This window comes from Pan troglodytes, chromosome 19 (genome assembly GCF_028858775.2).
Source record: "Pan troglodytes isolate AG18354 chromosome 19, NHGRI_mPanTro3-v2.0_pri, whole genome shotgun sequence".
NCBI classification, from domain to species: Eukaryota; Metazoa; Chordata; class Mammalia; order Primates; family Hominidae; genus Pan; species Pan troglodytes.
The window spans coordinates 23716761-23734329 of record NC_072417.2 but is presented as its reverse complement, the minus strand read 5'-3'; the positions used below and the strand labels follow the sequence as shown (position 1 = coordinate 23734329).

General features: G+C 52.7%; 1 protein-coding gene across 2 annotated transcripts; it reads left to right on the top strand.

The window, feature by feature from the left end:
- The first annotated feature begins 7378 nt into the window (after nucleotides 1–7378).
- Nucleotides 7379–16093, top strand: ASB16 (ankyrin repeat and SOCS box containing 16). Of its 2 annotated transcripts, XM_009432033.5 has the most exons (6): nucleotides 7379–7475; nucleotides 7847–8090; nucleotides 9050–9317; nucleotides 13747–14239; nucleotides 14618–14731; nucleotides 15214–15501. In XM_009432033.5, exons 1-6 carry the CDS (start codon nucleotides 7455–7457, stop codon nucleotides 15397–15399), a joined length of 1326 nt encoding a protein of 441 aa, XP_009430308.1. In that variant the 5' UTR covers nucleotides 7379–7454; the 3' UTR covers nucleotides 15400–15501. The 2 variants fall into 2 exon arrangements, with proteins under 2 accessions (XP_009430308.1, XP_511545.2); XM_511545.8 differs by lacking the exon at nucleotides 7379–7475 and having other exon boundaries at nucleotides 7699–8090; nucleotides 15214–16093.
- The last annotated feature ends 1476 nt before the right edge of the window (nucleotides 16094–17569 follow it).

Genomic DNA, 17569 nt, shown 5'->3' with positions numbered 1-17569 from the left:
TATTTATTTTTGAGCTGGAGTCTCGCTGTCGCCCAGGCTGGCGCAATCTCCGCTCACTGCAACCTCCACCTCCCAGGTTCAAGAGATTTTCCTGCCGGCTGGGCGCGGTGGCTCACACCTGTAATCCCAGCACTTTGGGAGGCCGAGGTGGGCGGATCATGAGGTCAGGAGTTCGAGACCAGCCTGGCCAACATGGTGAAACCCCGTCTCTATTAAAAATACAAAAATTAGCGGGGCGTAGTGGCACGCACCTGTAATCCCAGGTACTCAGGAGGCTGAGGCAGGATAATTGCTTGAACCCAGGAGGCAGAGGTTGCAGTGAGCCGAGATCACGCCACTGTACTCCAGCCTGGGCGCTGGGCGACAGAGCAAGACTCCGTCTCAAAAAAAAAAAGATTCTCCTGCCTCAGCCTCCGGAAGCTGGGGATTACAGGCACACGCCACCACGCCAGCTCATTTTTTTTTTTTTTTTTTGACATGGAGTTTCACTCTTGTCGCCCAGGCTGGAGTGCAATGGTGTGATCTCGGCTCACTGCAACCTCTGCTTCCTGGGTTCAAGTGATTCTCCTGCCTCAGCCTCCCAAGTAGTTGGAATTACAGGCGCCTGCCACCACGCCCGGCTAATTTTTGTATTTTTTGTAGAGACAGGGTTTCACCATGTTGGCCAGGCGGGGCTTGAACTCCTGACCTCAGGTGATCCACCCGCCTCGGCCTCCCAAAATGCCGGGATTACAGACATGAGCTACCGTGCCCAGCCTAATTTTTTTATTTTTAGTAGAGACGAGGTTTTACCATGTTGGCCAGGCTGGTCTGAAACTCCTGACTTCAGGTGATCCCCCCACCTCAGCCTCCCAAAGTGCTGGGATTACAGGCATGAGCCACCATGCCCAGCAATTTTTCTGAGACAGGGTCTCTCTCTGTCACTCAGGCTGGAGTGCAGTGGCCCAGTCATAGCTCACTGCAGCCTCGACCTTCAGGGCTCAAGCAATCCTCCTGCCTCAACCTCCCAAGTAGCTGGGACTACAGGCAGCACCACTATGGCTGGCTAATTTTTACATTTTTCTTTTCTTTTCTTTTCTTTTTTTTTTGAGACGGAGTCTCACTCTGTCACCCAGGCTGAAGTACAGTGGTGCGATCTTGGCTCACTGCCAACTCCACCTCCCGGGTTCACGCCATTCTCCTGCCTCAGCCTCCCGAGTAGCTGGGACTACAGGCGCCCACCATCACGCCCAGCTAACTTTTTGTATTTTTAGTAGAGACGGGGTTTCACCATGTTAGCCAGGATGGTCTCGATCTCCTGACCTCGTGATCCGCCCACCTCGGCCTCCCAAAGTGCTGGGATTACAGGAGTGAGCCACTATGCCCGGCCTAATTTTTTAATTTTTCACAGAGACAAGGTCTCACTATTGTTGCCCAGGCTGGTCTCAAACTTACGTGATCCTCCTACTTTAGCCTCCCAAAGGGCTGGGATTACAGGTGTGGTCTCCCCTATTATTAACACCTTATGTTAGTATGGTACATTTGTCACAATGAATCATTATTAACTAAACTCCATACTTTATTCAGATTTACTCAGTTTCCCCCTAATGTCCTTTTCCCCTCAGAATCCCATTTCACAATCATCCTGACTCTTGGATGTGATAGTTTCTCAGACCTTCCCTGTTTTTGATGACCTTACAGTTTTGGGGAGTACCGGGTAGGCATATGGTAGGATCCCCCTCTATCAGGATTTGTCTGATGTTTCCTCATGATTAGACTGAGGTTCTGGGTTTTGGAGAGGAAGACCAGAGGTCAGGTGCCATTCTTGCCACATCTTATGAAGGGTTCATGCTGACTTTGATCACCTGACTGAGGTAAATTTTGCCAGACTTCTCCATTGTAAAGTTACTCTTTTTTCTTCTTTCTGTACTGGACCCTTTGGAAGGAAGTCACTGTGTGCAGCCCACATTTAAGAATTGGGGAATTATGTTCTACCTCCTTAAGGGCAGAATATCTACACAGGTTTTTGTTTTTGTTTTTTTCTTTTTGAGATGGAGTCTCGCTCTGTTGCCCAGGCTGGAGTGCAGTGGCACAATCTTGGCTCACTGAAAGCTCTGCCTCCCAGGTTCACACAATTCTCCTGCCTCAGCCTCCTGAGTAGCTGGGACTACAGGCGCCCGCCACCATGTCCAGCTAATTTTTGTATTTTTAGTAGAGACGGGGTTTCACCTTGTTAGCCAGGATGGTCTCAGACTCCTGACCTTGTGATCCGCCCGCCTCGGCCTCTCAAAGTGCTGGGATTACAGGCGTGAGCCACCGCGCCCGGCAGTTTATTTGGAATTCTTCTGCATGGGAGATTTGCCTATTCTCCTTTATTTATTCATTCATCCATTTATATCAGCATGGACTTACAGGTATTTATTTTATACTTTGGGATATGATCTCAAACTACTTAATTTTGTTGCCAAGTGTGGCCAGGCGTGGTGGCTCACACCTGTAGTCCCAGCACTTTGGGAGGCCGAGGCAGGCAGATCATGAGGTCAGGAGATCAAGACCATCCTGGCTAACACAGTGAAACCTTGTCTCTATTAAAAATACAAAAAATTAGCCAGGCATGGTGGTGGGCGCCTGTAGTCCCAGCTACTTGGGAGGCTGAGGCAGGAGAATGGTGTGAACCCCGGAGGCGGAGCTTGCAGTGAGCCGAGATCGCGCCACTGCCTCCAGCCTGGGTGACAGAGCGAGACTCCATCTCAAAAAGTAAAATAAAATTTTGTTGCCAAGCAACTCTTCATTGCTGTGACTTCTCTGTACCAATTTTCGGACTAGAGGTGGACAAGAGGCATGGGTGGGGTGTAAAAGGTCTAATTATACCAAGTTGCCAACCTTGTTTTCCTTTCTGGAAGGAGGAGTTGGGAAAACTCTCCCAACTCATGGGCAAGAGGAGGCAGGTTAAAGAGCCCAGTTTGGGCCAGGTGTGGAGGCTCATGCCTGTAATCCCAGCACTTTGGGAGGCTGAGGTGGGAGGATCCCTTGGGCCCAGGAGTTCAAGCCCAGCCTGAGCAAGGTGGTGAGATGCTGTCTCTTGAATAAGTAAATAAAATAATAAATAGCCCTGTTTGACTGCCAGCCCCTCCTGCCTTAGCCTCAGCCTGCACTAAGCAGCTAGGAGACAGAGGCCTTCCATGGGCATGGGCTTGGCACTCCTCTGGGGGGAAGCGTTAATTTCCTTTTCCCAAAGAGGCTGATCCCATGGATTCCAGTTTTGTTGTTGTTGTTGTCGTCGTTTTAGAGACATGGTCTCACTCTGTCACCAAACGAGTGCAGTGCAGTGGTGTGATCATGGCTCACTGCAGCCTCGATCTCCTAGGCTCAAGCAGTCCTCCCATCTCAGCCTCCCAAGTAAGAGACTACTGGTGCGTGTCACCACGCCTAGCTAATTAACAGCATTTTTCTGTAGAGATGGAGTCTTGCTGTGTTCTCCAGACTAGTCTTGAACTCCCGGGCTCAAGTGATCCTTCCCACCTCAGCCTCCCAAAGCGCTGGGATTACAGGTGTGAGCCACAGTGCCCCACTGGATCCCAGTCTTAAGGCTGAAGTGAGTAAGTGCCTTGAGAACTCCATGTTCACTTACCTGCTGATTACAGCAGGGCCCTGTTCTAGAGGCTTTTGTGCCACAAGGCCAGGGCAAGAAGGGGCTAATTCCCCTGCACCCTGGTCCCTTCACATTCCCATTGGGTTTTTCTACCTGAACCTACCATACATTTCCTTCTCTCCCACCTTCCACTCCCTGCTAACTCCCCATCTACACTGGGATCTTCCTGCACCTAAACCCCCACAGCTGGGAGTGGCAGCATGCACCTGTAGTCCCAGCCACTTGGGAGGCTGAGGTGAGAGAATCACTTGAGCCTAGAAGATTGAGACCAGCCTGGGCAACATAGGGAGATCTCGTCTCTAAAAAAATAAAAGCCCCCCTCTGCCCTGGGCCTATTCTCCATTCTTGACACCCATGAGCCCCGGTCCCCCTGCTCAGTCCTGATCAATCCCACGCTCACATCCTGGCTTCTTGTGTGCTTCACTACCCCACAGGCTCTGAGCTCCCAGAAGGCAGGCTGGGCATCTGATCACCTGGCCCTGTTCCCTCCAGGTTGAAGTCAAGGCCTCCTTTCTCTGCTCTCAGGAAGCTAACTCTACAGACAAGGGGACTGAATACAGTGGTATCTTGGGACTAAGCTGTTAGGGTACCTAGCTCCTTCAGGTCTGTGTGGCAAGAAGGCAGGGGAGGGGCTAGGCTATGACTCTTGTGTGCCTCAGGGAGGAAGGGGACACCCACCTGCCTTGGCCCCTCTTGGTCTCACCCAGCCTTGCCAGATTCTCAACCCTGGGAACCCAGCTGTGGGTGCCCAGCCAGGCCGTTGGTGTGGCAATTAACACACCAAATGGGTGCCAACAGGGTTCATCACGGCTGCATTTATAGAGGCATCTTTCTCTGAGGACCTCCAGGCTTTGCTTTGTATGATCTAATTCCTCCTCTGGGATCCCCCACCCTGGACTGCCACCAAGAGGCTGGAGCCAGGCAGAGAGTAGGTGAACAGTGGAGTAGGGGCAATGCCGGAAAAAGCCCAGGCTGCTGCCACCCACTTGGGCAGGCGGGTGGATGGATGAGTGTTTGCTCTGGCAGAGAATAGGGACCTTCGTTCAATGCACTACACATAAGAGGCCCACCTGCCATGAGCCAAGTGCTCTGACTGCCAGGGCCTGCTCTGGAGCCCACATCCAGCATGGCAGACCCACATCAACAGCACAGATAGGTGCTTTACAGCGTGCCCCTGAGTCCTTCAGGAGTGCAGATTGGGCAGTGGCTGGAACTATAAGAGTCAGGCAATGGGTTGCCGAAGAGACCTCTCAGAGCAGGTGACCTTAGGGGTAGATCCTCAGGAAGGTGTTGAGGGAATTCTGAGCTAAGGGAATGGCCTGACAGGGAATGGTTGTGGGGAGCCATGCGTGATGAGGATGCCTACCCTACGTGAGTGGCATGGGGCCAAACCAAGGAATTGGGGGCTTAGTTGAAAAGGGCAGGCCAGGTGCAGTGGCTCACACCTGTAATCCCAGCAATTCAGGAGGCTGACTTGGGAGGACTGCTTGAGGCCAGGATTTGGAGCCCTATTTTAAAAAAATGAAAGGACAGGTATTGGAAGGCAGCAGAAGTTTTTAAGCAAGGGAATTAACCATTTTAGACAGATCATTGCGGCAGCGGAGCAGAAGGGATATGGCCAGAGGAAGAAACACCAGGTGAAAGGCTGAGTTGATCCAGGTTTAAGGCATTACATCGAGGGGCTGAACTTGAGACAGTCCCTGAAAATGTAAGAACAGGAGCTAGAACTTGCTTGTGGGAAGGGCCTAGGGAGAGGAAGAAATAAAAGATCACTGGGCAAGGTGCTGCTGCAGGGCCAGGAGGCAGGACAGGCAGCGGGAGAAGGGCCAGGAGGAGCCCCAGATGCAGAGGGGACAGACCAGCCCTGCCTGCAGGCCGCTGTGCACTGAGTGAGCTCAGGGTGAGCAGAGCTTTTGAGCCCTCCCCTTCCCCAGCTTGGCAGGCACACCAGCTTGTGTGGTTTCACGGCTTCATTCCTCCCCCTAGAGGCTCCTGGAAGCACAGCTGCTTTCTCCTAAGAGTGAACAGGTCTGTGGCTTAAACATCTTAGGTCCATTCCCAGAGTTTCCAGCTCAACCCGTAGGCTCTCCTCAGGCCGGCCATGTGAGCCTCCTTAGCAGCTGGGTTAAAAAAATAAATCAAGGATGATTGAAGGGGCCGGGAGCTGTGGCTCACGCCTGTAATACCAACACTTTGGGAGGCCGAGGCGGGCAGATCTCCTGAAGTCAGGAGTTTCAGACCAGCCTGGCCAACATGGCGAAACCGACTACCAAAAATACAAAAATCGGCCGGGCGCGGTGGCTCACTCCTGTGATCCCAGCACTTTGGGAGGCCGAGGCGGGCGGATCATGAGGTCAGGAGATCGAAACCATCCTATTCTTGGCTAATACGGCGAAACCTTGTCTCACTAAAAATACAAAAGATTAGCCAGGCGTGGTGGCAGGCGCCTGTGGTCCCAGCTACTCGGGAGGCTGAGGCAGGAGAATGGCGTGAACCTGGGAAGCGGAGCTTGCAGTGAGCCGAGGTCGCGCCACTGCACTCCAGCCTGGGTGACAGAGCGAGACTCCATCTCAAAAAAAAAAATAAAATAAAAATAAAAATACAAAAATCAGCTGGGCATGGTGGCATGCACCTATAATCCCAGCTACTCAGGCGGCTAAGGCAGGAGAATCGCTTGAACCCCAGGAAACGGAGGTTTCAGTGAGCCAAGATCACCCTACTGCACTCCAGACTGGGTGACACCATGAGAAAAAAAAAAAAAAGGATGATTGAAGGCAGTTTCTACAGACTAGTCTGTCCTGCTTGGAGAATGGGGGAGGCTGCCAGGTGGCTGCAGCAGCTGAAGCCAAAAAGTGCACCATCTTTTTTTTTTTTTTCTTCTTTTTTTAAGAGATGGAGAGGCAGGGGGTGGTGGCTTACGCCTATAATCCTAGCACTTTGGGAGGCCGAGGCGGGCAGACCACGAGGTCAGGAGTTCGAGACCAGCCTGGCCAACATGGTGAAACCCTAAATTAAATCTCTACTAAAAATACAAAATTTAGCTGGGCATGGTGGCGGGTGCCTATAATCCCAGCTACTCAGGAGGCTGAGGCAAGAGAATCGTTTGAGCCCGGGAGGCGGAGGTTGCAGTGAGCCAAGATCGTGCCATTGCACTCCAGCATGGGAGACAGGGTGAGACTCTGTCTCAAAAAAAAAAAAAAAAAAAAAAAAGATATAGGTCTCACTGTGTTGCCCAGGATTGTCTCAAACTCCTAGGCTCAAGCAATCCTCCTGTCTTGGCCTCCCAAAGTGCTAGGATTACAGGCATGAGCCACCATTCTTGGCCCAAAGCACACCATCTATGTGGGGTCCTGGCTCTGCCTCTCACAAAATGTGACCTTGAGCCAGTAGATTACTTTGTTAAGCCTTAAATTCCTCATCTGTAAAACAGAGATAAGACCACCCATCTCAGGGGCATTCAACTGTGATAATTTCATTTATTGTCCAAACCAAGTTTACTAATTATTGGGTGGGCTGGGAAGTATGGTCCCCTGGGTGAAGGTGGATATGAATGTGATTTAAACACCGTGAAACTCTGTGCATATGTACAGAGTTATTGCTGTTACTGCAGATGCTGGGAAGAGCTGCTCACCTTCTCAGTAACTCTGCCTTGACCTCCCCTTACCTCCTGTGCTGAGGTCAGCCCTCTCTCCTCCACGTGGGCCAGTGGTGGCTCCTGCCCTCCAGCCAACATCAGAGAGGCTGGAGGCACCCTGTCTTCCTCCCAGCCCCGCCCATCTCCATGACTGACCTTTTCGCGCACCCTGGACCTTGCTAACCCAAGATGCTCGCTCTAGAGATGAAGGTGGATGCAGATGCTGGGGTTCGGGGGTGGCCTCAGCTGAGGGCCTGCTGACCAACCAAAGGGTATCGGCAGGGGCAGGGGCTGGCCCTCACCCTGGGCTGGGGGTTGGGCCAGCAGCTTCTCAGCACCAGGATCATGACTCTGAGCAAACCATGTTTACCAGAGCAGCAAAGGACCTATTTATAGCCTCAGCTGCTGCTTTCTCTGGCTCACGGTGGCGGGGGCAGGGTGGCTCCTCAGAGCAAGGGAGGTAGTCGGGTCGAGGGAACCTGGCTCTGCCCAGGTGCCACTGCCCAAACCCCTGGGCCCCATCCATGGCAAGAGAGACCTTCCCCTTCACCTCCTCCACGCTGCGCTCTCTCCGCCTGCAGCAGGAGTGGCTAGAATGGGAGGACCGGCGGCGGGCGGCTGCCCAGCAGTGCCGGAGCCGCAGGTGCCCGTCAAGTCCCCGGGCCCGACTCACTAGGCCTCACCATTCCTGCCGAGACCCAGCTGTCCACCATGCCCTCTTCTCCGGCAACCTGCAGCAGGTCCAAGCCCTGTTCCAAGATGAAGAGGCCGCCAACATGATTGTGGAGACTGTGAGCAACCAGCTGGCCTGGTCGGCTGAACAGGGTAGGGGGCACCAGAAGAGGGCAGAAGAGGAGGGAGAAAGAAGGGGAGTGGGTGGGGAAGGGGGAGAGTCTAGGCCCCTCCTTCCCTGCAGACCACAGACTATAGCAGCCCTTTCCACCACCTATCCTAGCTCCCTCCTAACAGAGATGAGGCAGGGTTAGCAGTCTGTATGTCTTTTAAGAATTAAAAGTTGACCGGGCAGTGGCTCACGCCTGTAATCCCAGCACTTTGGGAGGCCAAGGCAGGCGGATCACGAAGTCATAAGTTTGAGACCAGCCTGACCAACATGGTAAAACCCCATCTCTACTAAAAATAGAAAAATTAGCCGGGCATGGTGGTGCGCACCTGTAATCCCAGCTACTCAGCAGCTGAGGCAGAAGAATCACTTAAACCCAGGAGGCGGAGCTTGCAGTGAGCCAAGATAGCGCCACTGCATTCCAGCCTGGGGGACAGAGCGAGACCCTGCCTAAAAAAAAAAAAAAAAAAAAAGAGAGACAAGGTCTCACTATGTTGCCCAGGCTCATCTCGAACTCCTGAGGTCAAGTGATCATCCCGCCTTGGCCTCCCAAAGTGCTAGGATTACAGGTGTGAGCCACCACCCCAGGCCCCAAGGTGAACAAGCCTTTGACACTACTGGCCATTCAAAGACACTGAGATTTCCTTAATGGGAGTCACTCTACTTAGTTGGCCCCTGTGGTTTTATACAGCAATTAATTTTTTTATGACACATACTATGTTTTGTTACAGATTGATAAGCTGTATTAAAAGGCTGTTCCAATTTATTCTTCCACTTCAGGACTTGAATAAGCCCCTTTCCACAGGTACAGCCTGGCAGTGTTTGTGCTCAGCAAACCATGCAGAGGGAAGGCCAGTGTCAGCTGTCAGCTGGAACCAGCATCCCCACTCCTTGCCCTGCCCTGTCTTATACACCACCTCCCAAAACTATTTGCTCTCCCTAGGGTTCTGGGTGCTGACCCCCAAGACCAAGCAGACGGCACCCCTCGCCATCGCTACAGCCCGAGGCTACACAGACTGTGCTCGACACCTGATCCGGCAGGGAGCTGAGCTGGATGCCCGTGTCGGGGGTCGCGCTGCCTTGCATGAGGCCTGTGCCCGGGCCCAGTTTGACTGTGTGCGGCTGCTGCTGACCTTCGGAGCCAAGGCTAATGTGCTGACTGAGGAGGGCACGACTCCTTTGCACCTCTGCACGATCCCCGAGTCCTTGCAGTAGGTGCCTGGGGGCTGAGACAGTTTGGGGAGAAATGTGTGTGTGTGTCTCCAGCTCACAAGGCCAGAAGAAGGAACCTGACAACCACATGCAGCTTTGTGGTTCATAAAGCACCGCATATACACATCTTCACAATAACCTGGAGACACCTCATCCTACAGATGAGAAAAATGAAGCTCAGAAAGGCTTAGTAACTTGTCCAAGGTCACATCTGCTAAGCCCAGGAGGCAGAAGCCCTGTTGCTTTTTGGGAAAACTCTGTTCCAACTGCAGTCTCCAATTCCCTGTGAATCCTTTGTAGCCAAACCTAGCTGTTTTTTTTTGTTTTTTGAGACGAAGTCTTGCTCTGTTGCCCAGGCTGTAGTGCAGTGGCGTGGTCTCAGCTCACTGCAACCTCCGCCTCCTGGGTTCAAATGATTCTCCTGCCTCAGCCTCCCAAGTAGCTGGAATTACAGGTGTGTGCCACCACACCTGGCTAGGTTTTGCATTTCTAGTGGAGATGGGGTTTTGCCATGTTGGCCAGGCTGGTCTTGAACTCCTGTCCTCAAGTGATCCACCCACCTTGGCCTCCCAAAGTGCTGGGATTACAGGCGTGAGCCACCATGCCCAGCCCAAATTCCTAGTTGTTTTGAGGTATTAAGAAAGATCTGGCCAGGTGTGGTGGCTCACACCTGTAATTCCAGCTACTAGTAGGTCGAGGCACAAGAATCGCTTGAACCCGGGAGGCAGAGGTTGCAGTGAGCCGAGATTCTGCCACTGCACTCCAGCGAGACTGTCTTAAAAAAAAAAAAAAAAAAAAAGCAGCCGGGCGCCATGGCTCACGCCTGTAATCCCAGCACTTTGGGAGGCCGAGGCGGGTGGATCACGAGTTCAGGAGTTCAAGACCAGCCTGGCCAACATAGTGAAACCCTGTCTCTATTAAAAATACAAAAAATTAGCCAGGCTGGGCATGGTGGCTGGCGCCTGTAATCCTAGCTACTCGGGAGGCTGAGGCAGGAGAATCGCTTGAACCCGGGATGCAGAGGTTGCAGTGAGCCGAGATTGTGCCACTACACACTAGCCCCTGCAACAGTTGAGACTCCATCTCAAAAAAAAAAAAAAGATCTATGGGCCAGATGCAGTGGCTCACACCTGTAATCCCAACACTTTTGGAGGCGGAGGCAGGATTGCTTGAGTCCAGGAGTTTGAGAATAGTTTGGGCAACGTAAGTGAGGTTTTTGTCTCTACTAAAAATAAAAATTAGCCGGGTATGGTGGCATGAGCCTCTAGTCCTAGCTACTCGGGAGGCTGAGGCAGGATGATCTTTTGAGCTCAGAAGTTCAAGACCAGACTGGGAAACATAGTGAGACCCTGTCTCTACAAAAAATAAAATTAGCCGGTCATGGTGGTGTGCATTGTAGTCCCAGCTACTCAGGAAAAGCACTTGAGCCCAAGAGGTCTAGGCTTCAGTGAGCTATGATCATGCTGCCACTGTACTCCAACCTGGACAACAGGGCAGGACCCTGTCTTAAAAAAAAGTGGGAAGAGAGGTATGGGGGTGCCTCACACCGATGTTAGGAAACACAGGGCTAGATTTTTTTTTTTGGAGACAGGGTCTCACTCTGTTGCCCAGGCTGGAGTGCAGTGGCACAATCATGACTTACTTGCAGCCTCGATCTCCTGGGCTCAAGTGATCCTCCTGCCTCAGCTTCCAGGGTATCCGGAATCACAGGCCAGTGCTACCACACCTGGCTATTTTTTTTTTTTTTTGAGACGGAGTCTCGCTCTGTCTCCCAGGCTGGAGTGTAGTGGCCCGATCTCGGCTCACTGCAAGCTCCGCCTCCCGGGTTCCCGCCATTCTCCTGCCTGAGCCTCCCGAGTAACTGGGACTACAGGCTCCCGCCAACACGCCCGGCTAATTTTTTTTTTTCTGTATTTTCAGTAGAGATGGGGTTTCACCGTGTTAGCCAGGATGGTCTTGATCTCCTGACCTCGTGATCCACCTGCCTCGGCCTCCCAAAGTGCTGGGATTACAGGCGTGAGCCACCGCGCCCGGCCCAACTGGCTATTTTTTAAAAAGTATTATTTTTAGTAGAGACATAGACTCTCTATGTGGCCCAGGCTGGTCTCCGACTCCTGAGCTCAGGCAGTCCTCCCGCCCCAGCCTCCCAAAGTGTTGGGATTATAGGCATGAACCAATACACCAACCCTCCCACTTTTTTTAAGGTTGGCAGTTTCTTGGAGTCCCTGCATGAGGGTATTTGCACTTTCACAATCAGGTCAACAGACAGGGTGACAGGTAAGGATTCAAGGGCTCCTGGAAGACTCTCCACTGCCCACAAGCTGAGGACCTCTCCCCACTAGATCTAGATGAAGTCCAAGAAGTGGTCCACATTTGCCAGCCCTTTCTTGGGTTCTTACAGGCCTGTGGTGTGCCTTCCAACAGACTTCATCTTTCTAAGTAAGATGACAATCCCCACTTACTGGAACCCTACTGAGCGAGCTTTGGAGTGTTAGTTAAATTTAGTATTTGGAAGCCGGGCGTGGTGACTAACACCTGTAATCCCAGCACTTTGGGAGGCTGAGGCAGGCAGATCACGAGGTCAGGAGATCAAGATCATCCTGGCCAACATGGTGAAACCCTGTCTCTACTAAAAATACAAAAATTAGCCAGGCATGGCAGCGCACGCCTGCAGTCCCAGCTACTCAGGAGGCTGAGGCAGAAGAATTGCTTGAACCCAGGAGGCAGAGACTGCAGTGAGCCAAGATGGAGCCACTGCACTCCAGCCTGGGCGACAGAGCAAGACTCTGCCTCAAAAAAAAAAAAAAGATTGGGCATGGTGGCTCACACCTGTAATCCCAGCACTTTGGGAGGCCGAGGTGGGTGGATCACGAGGTCAGGAGATCGAGACCATCCTGGCTAACACAGTGAAACCCCATCTCTACTAAAAAAATACAAAAAAATTAGCCGGGCATGGTGATGGGCGCCTGTAGTCCCAGCTACTTGGGAGGCTGAGGCAGGAGAATGGCAGGAACCCGGGAGGCGGAACTTGCAGTGAGCAGAGATCGCACCACTGCACTCCAGCCTGGGCAACAGAATGAGACTCCATCTAAAAAAAAAAAAAAAAAAAAAAATTAGTATTTGGAAACAAAAATTAGCCCCACAATTAGAATTTACCAAGGAGATAATTCAGTAGCTTATGGAAGACTGGCTGCTACTCACATCTTGGCTACAGAGCAAAGAACCTACCTGGAATATGTGAGCAAGAATTTTGGCCATTTTGGGAAAGGGTATTTGGTTATCAGAGTTTCATCGAGGATGGTGGATCTGCTCCTGTTTCCAGCAGCTGCCGTTCTGGCTTTTTAATTATAAGTTACTGTTAGTTTGGTTTCATCATTATTAATTTAGTTTGTTGCATGTTTGGTTTACCCTGCAGTATGTAAGGATGCATGTTTGCCACAACAGTGTTCTGGCCTATAATTTTCCCTGGAACTGGGAAACATGCACTCTTTAAAACCTGTTTTTGTTTTTGTTGTTGTTTTTCCTTTGGTTTTGTTTGTTTTCCCTAGGGGAAAGTGGAGGAGAATGGCCCCAAGTGCCTGCCTTTGCTTGAATGATTGTGGCCTGGTTTAGAAGAGTGGTCTTTTAAGTGTGGGGGCAGAAAGAAAATATTATAACTTGTATTTATTTATTTTTTTGGTGCATACTGTTTAATTTTCTATGCTTCATAACGTACACAGAAGTGGGTTTTCAAAATTTTGTGCTATCAAAATGTTAGGAGATAAGGCCGGGTGTGGTGGCTCACACCTGTAATCCCAGCACTTTGGGAGGCCAAGGCAGGAGGCTTGCTTGAGCCCAGGGGTTTGAGACCAGCTGGGGCAAATGGTAAGACCCTGTCTCTATAAAAAAAAAATTTTTTTTAATTAGCCAGGTGTGGTGCTGCCCACCTGTGGTCCCAGCTACTTGGGAGGCAGAGGCAGGAGGATTGCTTGAGCTTGGGAGGTCCAGGCTACATGAGCTGTAATCACACCACTGCACTTCAGCCTGGGCCACAGAGAGAGAGACCCTGTCTCCAAAAAAAAAAAAAGGAGACAACTGACAACTGAATGATTCAGAACCAGACCTTGGGGTGGAGACAGAGTAGACTGTGGGAGGGACTGTCTGAGGCAGTGAGTGCTATTTCTGGTGCAGCCACTAACTTGCTGTGTGTCCTTGGCTGCACAAATCACTCCTGGGCTTAAGTTTTTCATATGAAAACTGAAGATGCTTCTGGTAGCTCTCAGGACCTTCCAATTCTGTTGTCTGTAGCGGGGCTTGTGTGATTCTCATGGAGGACACCAGGTAGGACCTCAAGGTGAGAGGGGTGGAAAGGCAAGGGAGTGTCACAGCAAGCTGAAGGGGTCCCAAGCCTTCAGGATTTTCCTCGGGACCTTGCTCTCTTGTCCCCAGGTGCGCCAAGTTGCTGCTGGAAGCAGGAGCGACGGTGAACCTGGCAGCAGGCGAGAGTCAGGAGACGCCCCTGCACGTGGCGGCGGCGCGCGGCCTGGAGCAACATGTGGCTCTGTACCTGGAGCATGGCGCCGACGTGGGCCTGCGCACCAGCCAGGGCGAGACTGCGCTGAACGCGGCGTGCGCTGGGGCCGAAGGCCCAGGTAGCTGCAGGCGACACCAGGCTGCGGCGCGCCGGCTCCTGGAGGCTGGAGCTGATGCCCGGGCGGCCGGGCGCAAGCGCCACACGCCGCTGCACAACGCTTGTGCCAACGGCTGCGGGGGCCTGGCCGAGCTGCTGCTGCGTTACGGGGCCCGCGCTGAGGTCCCCAATGGGGCTGGCCACACGCCCATGGATTGTGCGCTGCAGGCCGTCCAGGACGCCCCCAACTGGGAGCCTGAAGTCCTTTTCGCCGCACTGCTGGACTACGGGGCGCAGCCAGTGCGCCCTGAGGTGCGCTGGGAGGCCCTGACATAGGAGGCTCCTGTGTGGGGGAGCCCGCGGCTGGAACTGCTCCGCTTCTGGGGAAGACAGAGGGTCCAAGAGACTGAAAGCCTGCCCTCAGCGGCCAGGGGGCTGTCCCCAGCTTGGGAGGGGGAGAGAGGATTCTGGGAGAGAGAGTCCAAGGGAGGGAAGAGCCCCAGAGGAAAACTGGGGCCAAAAGGTTGGAGCATACTTGAGGGTGGGGTAGACAGAGGCACAAAAAAGGGAAGAGAGACTCAGACCTTAGCCCCCCAGATTAGGCTAGGATTGGCCATGTGGGTGAGGCAAGACTTGGGTCTGCCCTCGGGTGGGGGAGGCATGTGCCCAAGACCCTCTTTTGACCCCTAGATGCTGAAACACTGCGCCAACTTCCCTCGGGCCCTGGAAGTCCTGCTTAATGCCTATCCTTGTGTCCCATCCTGTGAGACCTGGGTGGAGGCGGTGCTCCCAGAGCTGTGGAAGGTATGTCTGCCTCAGGGCCGAGATGGGGAGGAGGGACGAGCCACAGGCCTATTCCTTCAGGACCAGCCTCATGGAGGGAGCAGCAGGAGGGCCCCTGGGTAGAGAGGATGGGTAGAGTGGCACCCCTGGGTTTCAGGGTACCCCCTCCCCCGGTACCCCAGGCTGACCCCTAACTCCACACACCTCTCCTGCCTCCCTCACTTGCATCAGCACAGACATTTATCTGGCATCTCTTAACTTGGTGGGCACTGTGCTAGGCTCTCTGGGGTGGGAGTGGTACAGACATAGTGGAGACCCTTCCCTGAAGTGGAGCCCCAGCCCGCATTATCACTGCAGGGCCTCTATGGTTCTGAATCTGAGTCCTTTGAGACACATGAAACACCCAGGTGGGTGCATGCTGCAAAATCCCAGGACCCCCACCGCTGGGTTGCCCCCAGATGGTAGGGCAAGGGTCATCTGACCTTCTTTCACTCCTGGCCTAGGAGCACGAAGCCTTCTACAGCTCGGCCCTGTGCATGGTGAACCAGCCAAGGCGGCTGCAGCACCTGGCCCGACTAGCTGTGCGCGCTCAGTTGGGAAGCCGCTGCCGGCAGGGTGCCACCCGGCTGCCACTGCCCCCGCTCCTCAGGGACTACCTGCTGCTGCGTGTGGAGGGGTGCATCCAGTGAACCCCATGTCAGGCTGTCCCATGGTGTGTTCTGCCCCTCCCACCTGTCCCCGCCTCCAACTGCAGAGGACCAGTTCCTGGCCCTCTTTTCTTTTCTTTTTGAGACCTAGTCTCACTCTGTTGCCCAGGCTGGAGTGCAGTGGCGCTATCTCGGCTCACTGCAACTTCTACCACCTAGGTTCAAGCGATTCTTGTGCCCCAAACTTCCGAGTAGCTGGGACTACAGGCATGAGTCACCACACCTGGCTGATTTTGTATTTTTAGTAGAGACAGGGTCTCACCATGTTGGCCAGGCTGGTCTCGCACTGACCTCAGGTGATCCACCCGCCTTGGCCTCCCAAAGTGTTGGGATTACAGGCATGAGCCACTGCGCCTGGTTGCCTGCCCCTCTTTTCTGTACTCCACGTGCTGTCCTGGTCCACCTCACTCCTCCATGGGCTTCTTGAGACACCTACTGACCTCTAGCCAGACCTGAGCTTCAGACCCTCTCTCCAGCAGGAAGGGCTGCAGACTCGGCCTGTTCCCAGACTCGGCCTTCACCTCCCTTCTCCTCCTGTGTTTAAGTGGATGGCCCCTCTATCCATCCAGGTCCCATGCCAAGAACCAGTGATTCTAGTGGCCCACCACCTCCCTCTCCTGCCACCCTTATACCTGTTCAGCCTCCTAAAGAGGGACAAACTCTGTCTCTGCGTGCACTGGCTTGCCTGCCCTGCCTTTGTCACTCCAAGGGAGGTCTTGAGACCCATGCCCTGAATTGGTGCTGGAATGGTCTTTGGGAGTCAAACTCTGATCATGCCCTCCAGTGGCTCCTCTCACACTAAAATCAAAACTCTTTAAAACAAGCTGGGTGCAGTGGCTTACACCTGTAATCCCAGCACTTTGGGAGACTGAGGCGGGAGGATCACCTGAGGTCAGGAGTTCGAGACCAACCTGACCAACATGGTAAAACCCTGTCTCTACTAAAAATACAAAAAATTAGGCCAGGCGCAGTGGTTCATGCCTGTAATCCCAGCACTTTGGGAGGCCGAGGTGGGCGGATCACGAGGTCAGGAGTTCTAGACCAGCCTGGCCAACATGGTGAAACCCTGTCTCTACTAAAAATACAAAAATTAGCCGGGCATAGTGGCGGATGCCTGTAATCTCAGCTACTCAGGAGGGTGAGGCAGGAGAATCACTTGAACCTGGGAGGTGGAGGTTGCAATGAGCCAAGATCGCGCCGCTGTACTCCAGCCTGGGCAACAGAGCGGGACTCCGTCTTAAAAAAAAAAAGAAAAAGCCAAGCAGGCATGGTGGCGCATACCTGTAGTCCCAGCTACTTAGGAGGCTGAGGCAGGAGAATTGCTTGAACCCGGGAGGCGGAGGTTGCAGTGAGCCAAGACCACACTATTGCATTCCAGCCTGGGTGACAAGAGCAAAACTCTGTCTCAAAAAACAAAACAAAACAAATGAAAAAACAACTCAGTAGAACAGAGCCTCTAGCCTCTGCCAAATTATCTGGCCTCCTGACTTCCCTTCTTCCTTCCAAGGTTCATCTCCAGCCTTAGTAAACAAGTCACCAGTTGCTGGATGTGACCAGCTCCTCTTTGCTTTCAGGTGTTTGCATGCGTTATTCCTACCGCCTGGAATACTCTTCCACATTTTTTGGCCTGGTCAAGGCTGATCTGGCCCTCAGGACTCAGTTCCAATAGCACTATCTCTGCAGAGGCTTCCTTGGTACTTATTTAAGTGCCTGTGGTTGTCTCAACTAGGCTGAGACTGGAACTATATTCCTTGAACAGGTATTTTAGTAAATGACTGCGGAAGGAGGAACATCCATGAGCCTGGGGTCCATCTATGTGCTCCCTCCGTCCCCAAGTGATGAATGGTGTCTTAAACAGTGGTCACCACATACAGTCTCTGAGGGCCCAGCCACCAACTGCCCGAATCCCCCAACTTCTTCCTCTTGTCCCAGAGTCAAAAGTACCACAATACAGCTTTTGGAGGAAGCTTTTCAAAGCAAGCCAGTTTTTATGAGTGCAAATAAATGATTAGTCCATGGAACCAAAGTATGGATGTTGTTTGACTTAAATGGGACAGAGGTCCCCATCATTCCATGTTCATTCTCCACCCCCTGGTGCTGTTCTGTGGTTTCCAAGTTTTCTGCATTGAGCAACTGTTACAAGAACAACACA

Bases quoted from the DNA above. Each gene is read 5' to 3' on its own strand.
- ASB16 (XM_511545.8), top strand. From the start codon at position 7,790: ATGGCAAGAGAGACCTTCCCCTTCACCTCCTCCACGCTGCGCTCTCTC. The intron at 8,091-9,049 runs GTAGGGGGCACC...TGCTCTCCCTAG, and splicing joins GGCCTGGTCGGCTGAACAGG to GGTTCTGGGTGCTGACCCCC. The intron at 14,732-15,213 runs GTATGTCTGCCT...CTCCTGGCCTAG, and splicing joins TGCTCCCAGAGCTGTGGAAG to GAGCACGAAGCCTTCTACAG.